Genomic DNA, 13,073 nt, shown 5'->3' with positions numbered 1-13,073 from the left:
GGTGGCGCTTTCTCCTTACGGTCCCGGCCATCTCTCCTGGGCGGGGGCCGGCCGGGGCCCTCTGCCCGCGGGTGCTCGGGTCTGCAGCGCTGCAAGGGGCCCCTCGGTGCTTCCCTGGCACGAGGCCCGCGCTCGTGACCCACAGCGAGGCACGGAGCGGAGGGCCCCACGTTTCCAGCCAGCCTGAGGGCTGGGGCCGGCCAAGCGCCTGGCGGCCTGGGCCCCCCCCACCCCCACAGCTGTGCCTGGCGCCCCTTCAGCCATGCCATAGTTGAGAGCAAGCTCTGCAGTTTGTCCAACTTCTTTCACTTCCAAGGACTGACCCCCCCACCCGTTCACATAAGCCAATGTGTTTGTCAAGAGAAAGTTAATTAAAAACATATTTTTCTAATTAAATGGTAGGCTGTGCTATGCAAACAGTGCAACTCTTGTTTGAGAGCAAACCCCTGCCCGTTGCCAGGGCTACCCCGGGACCTCCGGACGGCCTCACTCAGGACAACACGCAGCGCAAGGGTGCAAGCCAAGCCTGAGGAAACACCCGGGCCAGCGCCAGGGGGCACCCGCAAGAGACCAGCTCCCCACCCCCCTCAGTCCCCCCTCAGCCCCCAGCCAGCCCCACCCACGCCCCCGCCCCGCACCCCACCAGCCCCACCCCACACACCACCAGCCCCACCCCACACACCCTCCACACCCCACCAGCCCCAACCCACGCCCCCTCCCCGCACCCCACCAGCCCCACCCCACACACCACCAGCCCCCCCACACACACCCTCCCAGACCCCACCAACCCCACCCATGCCCCCACCCCCCACCCCATCAGCCCCACCCACGCCCCCTCCCCGCACCCCACGCCCTCTCCCCACACCCCACCAGCCCCACCCCACACACCCTCCACACCCCACCAGCCCCACTCACGCCCCCTCCACACCCTCTAGTGTGGCCACTGATGTGTCTGGATGGCCCGACTCAGGAGAGCTGCAGCATCCTCCACACCCAGTGCCACCAGCTCCTGACACCCCAAATGCCAGCACATAGCTCCCCGTCCTGCTCCCCCCACGGTCTGGCCAGGTTCTAGAAGCCCCCCTCATGCCCTTGCCTGTTGAGGGGACCCTGCCTGCCCACCCCCGACCCCCAGGACCAGTGGCTTACACACGTCGCGTCAGGCATGTGTGCAGCTGGGATCCCTGTAGCGCCCCGCTTTCTGTACCTGTCCTCGCTGAGCGTGCGTGAACCGAGTGCTCTCCACGGAGCAGGGATGGGCGTTGCCTCGGAGAACGGCGGGCGCTTGCACGCAGCTCCTGCGGTCCCCACACGCTCACTCCTGCCCTCTCCCTCCAGGCCAGGTCTGGGTTCTTCCCGTCTCCTTGTGCGCCCTGCTGTTTAGTGAGGTAAGGTGGCAATCTGGCACAGTGGACGCCATGGCCAGGATTTGGTCAGGATGCGTCCTGTACCCACCTGTATCCACGGCACTGCACCCTGCACCACACCCGAGATCACCCATGTGCAGTGACACTGCACCCTGCACCACACCCGAGCTCACCCGTGTCACCGTGACACTGCACCCCGAATCACACCCGAGCTCACCCGTGTCCAGTGTGACACTGTACACTGCACCACACCCGAGCTCACCCGTGTCACCGTGACACTGCACACTGCATCACACCCGAGCTCACCCGTGTCACCGTGACACTGCACACTGCATCACACCCGAGCTCACCCGTGTGCAGTGACACTGCACCCTGTATCACACCCGAGCTCACCCGTGTCACCGTGACACTGCACACTGCATCACACCCGAGCTCACCCGTGTCACTGTGACACTGCACACTGCATCACACCCGAGCTCACCCGTGTCACCGTGACACTGCACACTGCATCACACCCGAGCTCACCCGTGTGCAGTGACACTGCACCCTGTATCACACCCGAGCTCACCCGTGTCACCGTGACACTGCACACTGCATCACACCCAAGCTCACCCGTGTCACCGTGACACTGCACACTGCATCACACCCGAGCTCACCCGTGTCACCGTGACACTGCACACTGCATCACACCCAAGATCACCTGTGAACAGCGACACTGCACACTGCACAACACCCAAGATCACCTGTGACCAGTGACACTGCACACTGCATCACACCCGAGCTCACCCGTGTCACCGTGACACTGCACACTGCATCACACCCGAGATCACCTGTGACCAGTGACACTGCACACTGCACCACACCCGAGCTCACCCATGTCACAGTGACACTGCACCCTGCACCACACCCGAGCTCACCCGTGTCACCGTGACACTGCACCCTGCACAACACCCAAGCTCACCCGTGTCCAGTGTGACACTGTACACTGCATCACACCCGAGCTCACCCGTGTCACCCTGACACTGCACACTGCACCACACCCGAGCTCACCCGTGTCCAGTGACACTGCACCCTGCACCACACCCGAACTCACCCGTGTCACCGTGACACTGCACACTGCATCACACCCGAGATCACCCGTGTCACCGTGACACTGCACAGTGAATCACACCCGAGATCACCTGTGACCAGTGACACTGCACACTGCACCACACCCAAGCTCACACGTGTCACCGTGACACTGCACACTGCATCACACCCGAGCTCACCCGTGTCACCGTGACACTGCACACTGAATCACACCCGAGATCACCTGTGACCAGTGACACTGCACACTGCACCACACCCAAGCTCACACGTGTCACCGTGACACTGCACACTGCATCACACCCGAGCTCACCCGTGCCCAGCGTGACACTGCACACTGCATCACACCCGAGCTCACCCGTGTCACCGTGACACTGCACACTGCACCACACCCGAGCTCACCCGTGTCACCGTGACACTGCACACTGCATCACACCCGAGCTCACCCGTGCCCAGCGTGACACTGCACACTGCATCACACCCGAGCTCACCTGTGACCAGTGACACTGCACACTGCATCACACCCGAGCTCACCCGTGTCACCGTGACACTGCACCCTGCACCACACCCAAGCTCACCCGTGTCACCGTGACACTGCACACTGCATCACACCCGAGCTCACCCGTGTGCAGTGACACTGCACCCTGTATCACACCCGAGCTCACCCGTGTCACCGTGACACTGCACAATGCACCACACCCGAGCTCACCCGTGTCACCGTGACACTGCACACTGCATCACACCCAAGCTCACCCGTGTCACCGTGACACTGCACCCTGCATCACACCCGAGCTCACCCGTGTGCAGTGACACTGCACACTGCATCACACCCGAGCTCACCCGTGTCACCGTGACACTGCACCATGCATCACACCCGAGCTCACCCGTGTCACCGTGACACTGCACCCTGCATCACACCCGAGCTCACCTGTGTCACCGTGACACTGCACACTGCATCACAACCGAGCTCACCTGTGTCACCGTGACACTGCACCCGCATCACACCCGAGCTCACCCGTGTCACCGTGACACTGCACCCTGCATCACACCCGAGCTCACCCGTGTCACCCTGACACTGCACCCTGCATCACACCCGAGCTCACCCGTGTCACCGTGACACTGCACACTGCATCACACCCGAGATCACCTGTGACCAGTGACACTGCACACTGCATCACACCCGAGCTCACCCGTGTCACCGTGACACTGCACACTGCATCACACCCGACATCACCCGTGACCAGTGACACTGCACACTGCACCACACCCGAGATCACCTGTGACCGGCGTGACACTGCACACTGCATCACACCCGAGCTCACCCGTGTCACCGTGACACTGCACACTGCATCACACCCCAGCTCCCCCGTGTCACTGCATACTGCATCACACCCGAGATCACCTGTGACCAGTGACACTGCACACTGCACCACACCCAAGCTCACCCGTGTCACCGTGACATTGCACACTGTATCACACCCGAGCTCACCCGTGTCACCGTGACACTGCACACTGCATCACACCCGAGCTCACCCGTGTCACCGTGACACTGCACACTGCATCACACCCGAGCTCACCCGTGTGCAGTGACACTGCACACTGAATCACACCCGAGCTCACCCGTGTCACCGTGACACTGCACACTGCATCACACCCGAGCTCACCTGTGACCAGTGACACTGCACACTGCATCACACCCGAGCTCACCCGTGTCACCGTGACACTGCACCCTGCACCACACCCGAGCTCACCCGTGTCACCGTGACACTGCACACTGCATCACACCCGAGCTCACCCGTGTCAGCGTGACACTGCACACTGCATCACACCCGAGCTCACCCGTGTCACCGTGACACTGCACACCGCATCACACCCGAGATCACCTGTGACCAGTGACACTGCACACTGCATCACACCCGAGCTCACCCGTGTCACCGTGACACTGCACACTGCACCACACCCGAGCTCACCCGTGTCACCGTGACACTGCACACTGCACCACACCCGAGCTCACCCGTGTCACCGTGACACTGCACACTGCATCACACCCGAGATCACCTGTGACCAGTGACACTGCACACTGCATCACACCCGAGCTCACCCGTGTCCATGCACCACGCGTGACACTGCACCCCGCCTCACACCTGAGCTCACCGGTGTCCATGCAGCACGCGTGACACTGCACACTGCATCACACCCGAGCTCACCCGTGTCACCGTGACACTGCACACTGCATCACACCCGAGCTCACCCGTGTGCAGTGACACTGCACACTGAATCACACCCGTGCTCACCCGTGTCACCGTGACACTGCACACTGCATCACACCCGAGCTCACCTGTGACCAGTGACACTGCACACTGCATCACACCCGAGCTCACCCGTGTCACCGTGACACTGCACCCTGCACCACACCCGAGCTCACCCGTGTCACCGTGACACTGCACACTGCATCACACCCGAGCTCACCCGTGTCAGCGTGACACTGCACACTGCATCACACCCGAGCTCACCCGTGTCACCGTGACACTGCACACCGCATCACACCCGAGATCACCTGTGACCAGTGACACTGCACACTGCATCACACCCGAGCTCACCCGTGTCACCGTGACACTGCACACTGCACCACACCCGAGCTCACCCGTGTCACCGTGACACTGCACACTGCACCACACCCGAGCTCACCCGTGTCACCGTGACACTGCACACTGCATCACACCCGAGCTCACCCGTGTCACCGTGACACTGCACACTGCACCACACCCGAGCTCACCCGTGTCACCGTGACACTGCACACTGCATCACACCCGAGCTCACCCGTGTCACCGTGACACTGCACACTGCATCACACCCGAGATCACCTGTGACCAGTGACACTGCACACTGCATCACACCCCGAGCTCACCCGTGTCCATGCACCACGCGTGACACTGCACCCCGCCTCACACCTGAGCTCACCGGTGTCCATGCAGCACGCGTGACACTGCACACTGCATCACACCCGAGCTCACCCGTGTCACCGTGACACTGCACACTGCATCACACCCGAGCTCACCCGTGTGCAGTGACACTGCACACTGAATCACACCCGAGCTCACCCGTGTCACCGTGACACTGCACACTGCATCACACCCGAGCTCACCTGTGACCAGTGACACTGCACACTGCATCACACCCGAGCTCACCCGTGTCACCGTGACACTGCACCCTGCACCACACCCGAGCTCACCCGTGTCACCGTGACACTGCACACTGCATCACACCCGAGCTCACCCGTGTCAGCGTGACACTGCACACTGCATCACACCCGAGCTCACCCGTGTCACCGTGACACTGCACACCGCATCACACCCGAGATCACCTGTGACCAGTGACACTGCACACTGCATCACACCCGAGCTCACCCGTGTCACCGTGACACTGCACACTGCACCACACCCGAGCTCACCCGTGTCACCGTGACACTGCACACTGCACCACACCCGAGCTCACCCGTGTCACCGTGACACTGCACACTGCATCACACCCGAGCTCACCCGTGTCACCGTGACACTGCACACTGCACCACACCCGAGCTCACCCGTGTCACCGTGACACTGCACACTGCACCACACCCGAGCTCACCCGTGTCACCGTGACACTGCACACTGCATCACACCCGAGATCACCTGTGACCAGTGACACTGCACACTGCATCACACCCGAGCTCACCCGTGTCCATGCACCACGCGTGACACTGCACCCCGCCTCACACCTGAGCTCACCGGTGTCCATGCAGCACGCGTGACACTGCACACTGCATCACACCCGAGCTCACCCGTGTCCATGCACCACGCGTGACACCTGTGCCCTCCCATGTCCATGCACCACACATAGGTGACAGTCACATCTGTCTTTGACCTTGATGATGCAGGTTTCTTTTTCCGGCTGGGGCTGGAGGACAGCAGCAACCCTTGGACCTCAGCCCCCTCAGTAGTTAGGATTCCAGATGTGTGCTACTGGAGCTTGGACTTGGGGCCCCTGGAGCTTGGACTTGGGGGCCCTGGAGCTTGGACTTGGGGTCCGGAGCTTGGACTTGGGGTCCTGGAGCTTGGACTTGAGGCCCCTATGCATCGGGTTTTCCCTCCCCAGTTCTCCCCCTCCCTTTCCTAACTGAGCCCCTCCCGGTCCCCCTCCCTCCTGCCTGCTCACCCTCTCCTGGGCTGCTCCTCACCACACCTGTGCCCATCCGTGTACATGCTTGCACAGGTCACAGCCTCCTACTGAACCCCATCCAGAAAGTCCTTTGTGTGTTGTGTGTGCCTTGACAACCCTCAAAGAAGACTGAACTCACGCCCTCTGGATTTCTCGCTGTCTGATCCCTCCTGAGCCGCTGGGTCCTCTGTCTCCTAACCAGTGTGTGTGTTGGGGGGGGGGGTATAATTTTTTTCCCCTCTCCAGAGCAGCCCCTCTCCTGCAGGCTGTGCTCCAGCCCCTGTGGAGTCTCCAGGGCTCTGACCAGCTGTTACCTTGGTAGATGGAGCAGAGTCACTTGGATCCCCTGGGGGTCCCTGCCCGGGAGTCCCCGAGATAGTGTCTGCCTCTGACCCCATGCCAGCCCCTCTGCTCTATGCCTGAATCCCATGTCACATTCTTCCTCCTCTCGGAATCCAAACTGTAGTCACGGCTGGCGTGACATGGCCACGGCCCTCCACTCTCCAGCAGGCCCCAGAAGGAAGCGGCCACTTCTCCTGCAAGCCAGAGACCGTGCTGCCTCCGGGGGCCTGGTGCAGGCTCGGGCAGGGCCTCGTGTCCCAGCGACGGACCGGGGTCTCTGAGGGGTCCAGGAAGACTCTCAGGGCCCTGGTGCCAGCTTCAGAGCTCTGGAGATGCAGTGAACATGGGGAGGGGGGAGAGTGGGGAAAGAAGGCAACTGTTCAGTGCATCTGCATGGGGGGCCAGCATGGGGGGCCAGCATGGGGGGGGCCTGCATGGGGGGCCAGCATGGGGGGCCAGCATGGGAACCAGGGGCTGAGAGCAAGGGAGGACAGCGACAGAATGTCTGGTTAAACCGTCGTGCCAGCCACCGTGGCAGGCAGCACGGGCACCGCGGGAAGCCAAGGGGCCACCACAGGTGCCCAGGAAGACGGGGTGGCTTGGAAAGGCGGGGGGTAGAGTGACTAGGAGGAGGTGCTAGGGCGTGGGTGCAGATGGTGGGGACAGAGGTCGTGGCCGTCCTGGGCTCCCGAGCCCTAAGCTGCCCTGGGGTATGCAGGCATCCTGGATTAGTGGCAGGCCTGCAGCAGGGGCAGAGGGCACGGAGAAAGCCCTGGGGTGGGCTGCCAGGGCTTTACCCCAAGGCAGTGGGGGCCCCAGGGGGGCTGGACACAGAGACCCGTGTGGCCACCACAGAGACCCCGCAAAGCCAAGCTTTGCCCACGCCAGGCCAACGAGCCCGCCTGCCATGTCCTCTGCTGCTCAGCCCAGTGTCCCAGAGATCCATGCGACTTCAGGCTGCACTACAAACACCAGTCATTAACGATGCACAGTCCTCGACCACATTCTCCCCTCTGCAGTGCAGAGCTGCGGGACGGCCCAGGCGGTCGCCCTGTCCCCACCCCGTGATTCCGTGTGGACCCCGCGTCTCTCTCCCCCAGGAGCAACTGGACACGCTGCAGCAGGTCCTCGAGGAGAGCAGGAGGCACAGCCAGAGCCTGGCGGAGGAGGGCAGGCTGCTAGAGAAACAGCTCGCCGGGCTGCAGCAGAGGTGCCGGGAGGCTGAGGAGTCCCTGGAGCCCCTGCGGCAGGTGAGGCCAAGCCTGACCACAACCAGCGAGTGCATTCTGCAGGGAAGGACCTGGGGGTGCTGGTAGCCCGGTACTGGGCTTGAGCTCGGGTCCTGGGCGCTGCTGCCCTTTAGCTTTTTCTACTCAAGGCTGGTGCTTAGCCACTCGAGCCACAGCTCCACTTCTGGATTTTTTGGTCGCTAGTTGAAGATAAGAGACTCACGAACTTTCCCATGTGGACTTGCAAACCCCAGATCCTCTGCTCTCCGCCTCCTGAGTAGCTGGGTTTGCAGGTGTGAGCCACTGGGGTCAGCCGGGCCCGGCCTTCTTTCACCTAATTGTTTCTTTGGCTAGGGAGGCCCAGTTCCCAGCTCAAAGAAAAGGAAACTGAGGCAAAAGGAGGGCCACAGGGAGTTGAGGGGTCAAGGAAAACTCCCCTGACAGAAGCCTCCGTTGTAGTCTTGCAGTTTAAAAGAAAAAAGTGGGCTGGGTCCCGGCCCAGCCTCTGGCACCACGGGCTCCCCAGGGATAGACACGGGACCCTGTGGTGGACGCGGGACCTCCATGCCCCGGGCTCCCATCCCCGCCCAGGCCCTCGGGTGGAAGCAGCGCGGTGAGCAGGTGGCCCCTGGGACGCAGAGGGCAGAGAGGCGAGCCCTGCGAGAGCAGACCTCAGCCCTGCACGCCGAGCGGGCCCGGCTGCAGCGGGAGCTGGCCGCCCTGCGGGCCCACCTGACCCAGGTACGGGCCTGCGGGGAGGGGGCGGGGGAGAGAGGGGCGGGGAGGCCTGGGGAGGGGGGCGCGGCGGGAGGGGGCGCGGCGGGAGGGGGCGGCCTGCGTGGGTGACATCAGGCAGACAGGCCATGCAGCGAGCCCAGGAAATGTCCCTGCGGCCCGAGGTCGGGGTCGTCAGCAGGGGTCGAGGGTGGGGCCTGGGGCGGGCAGGGGCTCTGCCGGGGGGGGGGGGGGGGGCTGCTTCCCGTCCCTCGGCCACGGTACCGAGGGGCACAGGGAAGCAGGAGGGCTCCGGGCACATGCCCAGGCTGGCCCAGGCTGCAGCCTGGGGGCCCTGACAGCCCCCCTCCACTGCGTCAGGGGCGGGTGGGGGCCGGAGCAGGACAGGACTCCAGAGGGGCCGTGGGCGGCGAAGCGGCACGGGAGGCGGGGACGGCATTCGCCGGGCGGGGCTGGCATCCGGCCACCAGACCTGGCTGGGCTCTGGGTCCCTGTGGAGAGTGGGTAGGGCAGGAGCCTGCTGGGGTCCAGGGGGCCTGGGGCCTGGGCCGCACCTGAGGGGAGCTCTCCTCCCACCTCCCGCCCTGGGGACAGAGGCCCAGAGGCCAGGGCAGACCGGAGAGCCTGACCGGCTTGTCCGCGAAGGCGAGGCCGCGGGGGGGCCGTCCACCAGGACCCCGGGCCTGTCACAGGCGGCCGGGCAGAGGGGCCTCCTTGGATCTGCGGGGTGGGGACCGCAGAGCTGGCCGCGGGCGCTGGGCCCGCCTGGGTCCTTGGGGCCTGGGTGGGGGAGGCAGGAACAGCTAATGAGTTCCAGGAGGTCAGCTGTGAGGGGCCCACAAACCCATAAACACTTTATTGGTGTCCCAGGAGGGGAAACCCGGATGTGGCCATTTATTTATTTTGGATTTCACTTTTCTCCTTGTAACATGTGCTTCCAGGAGGGTAACTGGAGTTTTAAAGAAACAGGACTCCTTTTCCAGTGCAGGGGACTCCTTTGTTTTCCTCAGTCCAGAGGAAGAAAGGAAGCCTTATGGTTGTAAAACTCAAGCCCTGACCTCCTAACTTTGCCCACGGAAGCAGACCACCACGTCCCAGGGCCCTGGAAGACTCACCTCCGCTTCCACCCCCCGGCTGCTGGGGTGCGGGCAGGGCCCAGCCCAGCCTCCAGGCGGGCACGGAGGGAGACCGGAGGCACCTGGCCGCCGAGCCCCGCCCCGGTGCCGCCAGGCCTGACGAGGCCGAGCCACAGCCACCGGAAGGGGCCTCGTGGGCTGCTGTCCCTCTACAGCAAGCGCCACGGATGCCCCGGGCTCCCGGGACTGGGGGACCCGGCACTCCGGGATGCTGCTCCCTGCACGGGGGGATTCCTCGGGGCAGAGGGAACCCCTCCTTCATGCAGAAGGTGCTTCCTCTGGGTGACTGGGGGACGCCGCCCCAGGAGAAGGCTGGGCCTCGGGCTCCCCGGGACCGCATCCATGAGCACCCAGCCCTGAGCCTCCGTGAGTGAGCGAGGGCCGCAGGCCAAGTGTGCTCCAAAAGGCCCTGGCAGGGGCAGGGACCACCGCAGGGGAGGTGTGTGCCCCCGTGCTGGCTAGTCCAGACGGGACAGGGGCTGGGCCCCCGACCACGAGCTCCCTCTGTGGCTGTCAACACCAGTGGACGTGGGCAGCGCCCGCACCGACTCAGCCAGCTCCCAGGGGGACACAGAGCCCTTCCCCGGGGCACCCCTGCGACCCGCAGGAAGGGAAGGAAGGCCGGCCCGACCTCTGCCGGGAGGCCACCATGTTCCACCAGCAGTCTAAAACGCTGTGTTCCTCCCCTCCCCCTGCAGCTGGAGCGGGAGAAGCTGAGGAGGGAGGGGGATGTGGCCAGGCTGAGGGCCCAGAAGGAGCGGCTGGACCAGTCCCTGCACCAGGAGGTGGCTGGAGGCCTGCAGCAGAGCCAGCAGCCGCAGGTGAGCGAGCCCTGTGCCCACAGCCTCAGGAAGACCTCGCTTCACGCATGTGTGGACGTGCTAGGCACACGCACACACGGGAAGGGCATTGGATCTGCTAGTGCGTGCAAGAGATGCAGAAATTAGACTGGGACGACACACCATGCCGCGGGTCACACGAAGGTCACAGAAGAGCTGGAGCTAGGACCAGGGCTCCTGGGTGTCCCCTGATGTCTGTCCAGGCCCCGCCCCCGGAGGCACGAACGTCTTCACGGGGGCCTCTGTGAGCTCTGCAGAGCAGCACAAGGAACAGGAGACAGATGTCAGGCAGGCCTGGGGGGGGGGGGTCCCCGCACAGCCCCCAGGCCCAGGTTCCCCACCCCACCCCCGCCAACACTCACCTGCGGTCCCTGCTTCCACCACTGCACATCCCCCATCGGGTCAAGGCCTTGTGAGGGGGTGGGCAAGAACCAATCGGCCACACCCTCGGCATGCGTGGCCTGGCCATAGGGCAATGGAGGCGCCAGGCACGCAGACGGGTAGGGCCCACCTGAAAGCCGGCGGCTTAGTCTACCGAGTCGCAAAGCTGGCAGCTTGAACTCAAGGCTTGTGGGCTGAGTGTGCACTCGCCCTGGGTCTCCTGCATGTCCTGGGCCAGGGCCGGTGCCCCGCAGGGGGCAGGAGTTCAACACTGGAGCCGCCGCAGTGCCCTCCGGCCTCTGGAAGCCCTCCGGCGAGCAGGGCGCCGTGGCGTGCCTGCCTGGTCACTCCAGGCCCCACGGCAGAGCTGCGGCAGGCTCAGGCCCAGCGGCTCCCCGAGCTGACTGCCCAGCACCGCAGGACCGGGCGGGCTGCAGAGGCCCGGAGGATGCCAGGGGCAGAGCGCGCTGTACAGGCCCCGGAGTCCCCGCAGCAGGTGAAGGTGCCTCCAGCCCTCGGCACTCTCACCCAAGCTACAGCCATCGGCCATAATCCTCACCGTCAAAGAGGCTGAGGGGCAGACAGACGGGATAACTGCCAGTGTCTGCGCCAAGTTAACGTCTCTGGATCACCAGACACGTACGCTCCATTTATAAGCAAAGGAATGCGTGTGTGCGCGTGTGCGCGCGTACGCGAGCGCGTGCGCGTGCACGCACACACGCTCGTACCGGGGACTGAACTCAGAGCCTCATGTTCACCGAGGCTGGCACTCTACCACGTGGGCCACACTGCCACGTCCAGGTTCTGTACTGATTAACTGGAGATAAGTCTCGTGGACTTTCCCGCCTGGGTTGGTTTGCATGATCCTCTGATCTCAACCTCCCGAGTGGCTGGGATTCCAGGTGTGAGCCGCGGGGCTTGGCGGACCATGGTGACACCTGTACCGCGGTCACGCTGAGCTTTTCCTCGGTGGGCAGGCTTCTCTGTCTCCAAGCTGGGTGTTGACAGAGACAATGCACGCTCTCTGACTGCTGGTAAGTCAGTCTGCCAGGCCGCCTGCGTGCTCTCTCCTCTGCGGGCCTCCACTCCTCCAAGGATGCCCCTTCCTGACTCGGCGCCCCCTACCCAGTCCCCTGGCCACCGGGACCTGCTCTCCCCACCTGACTGAGCCCCTGTCCTGTCCAGGTGGCCAGTCTGGACCGGGAAGTGAAGCAGCACCAGCGACAGCCCCTTCTTGGCCAGGCCTCGGAGGCCAGACAGTGAGGCCCACCGAGAGACCATGTGGCCACCTGCAGCCCGGACCAGCCCGGGCAGCAGGCTCCAGAAGGTTCCGGGCTGCTGAGTCCTGCAGCACAGGAGGGGCTCCCCGCTTCCTCGCCCCGTGGAAAGCTGGGCCTCTGCTGAGCCCCCCACGCCCGCTCACCACGGGGAGCCAGGAGCCCCCCACGCCCAGCCTGGGTGCTCCGCTTCCCTTTTGGACCGGCCCGCCCTCCCGCACGCAGACTGCACTCCGCGCCCTCGCTCTGTACACAGGGAACCACCTGGGAAACACTTCCGCCAACCCGGGCCCCACCCAGGAAGTCCCGCAAGGCCAGCACCGCACCGCATCCCAGGAGCAGGGCACCCAGGCATGGGGGGAGGGGGGCGGGGCCTCTGCGCCCAGGCATCCGGGGGCGGGGCCTCCGCATCCAAGCATCCTTCGCAGCCAGGCATCCAGGGGGCGTGGCCTCGCAGCCAGGCATCCGGGGGCGGGGCCTCGCA

At 64.4% G+C, this 13,073-nt stretch overlaps 1 protein-coding gene across 1 annotated transcript in view; it reads left to right on the top strand.

The window, feature by feature from the left end:
- Nucleotides 1-12,575, top strand: part of Crocc2 (ciliary rootlet coiled-coil, rootletin family member 2) — a 71,768-nt gene extending 59,193 nt beyond the window's left edge. The window contains 5 exon segments of the mRNA XM_048344316.1: nucleotides 8,093-8,185; nucleotides 8,828-8,962; nucleotides 10,791-10,913; nucleotides 11,551-11,814; nucleotides 12,498-12,575. Of these exon segments, the coding sequence (XP_048200273.1) occupies nucleotides 8,093-8,185; nucleotides 8,828-8,962; nucleotides 10,791-10,913; nucleotides 11,551-11,814; nucleotides 12,498-12,575 (693 nt within the window).
- Nucleotides 12,576-13,073: the final 498 nt, after the last annotated feature.

Source organism: Perognathus longimembris, chromosome 4 (assembly GCF_023159225.1).
Source record: "Perognathus longimembris pacificus isolate PPM17 chromosome 4, ASM2315922v1, whole genome shotgun sequence".
Lineage (NCBI taxonomy): Eukaryota > Metazoa > Chordata > Mammalia > Rodentia > Heteromyidae > Perognathus > Perognathus longimembris.
The sequence above is the reverse complement of the archived record's forward strand: the minus strand, read 5'-3'. Positions and strand labels throughout refer to the sequence as shown.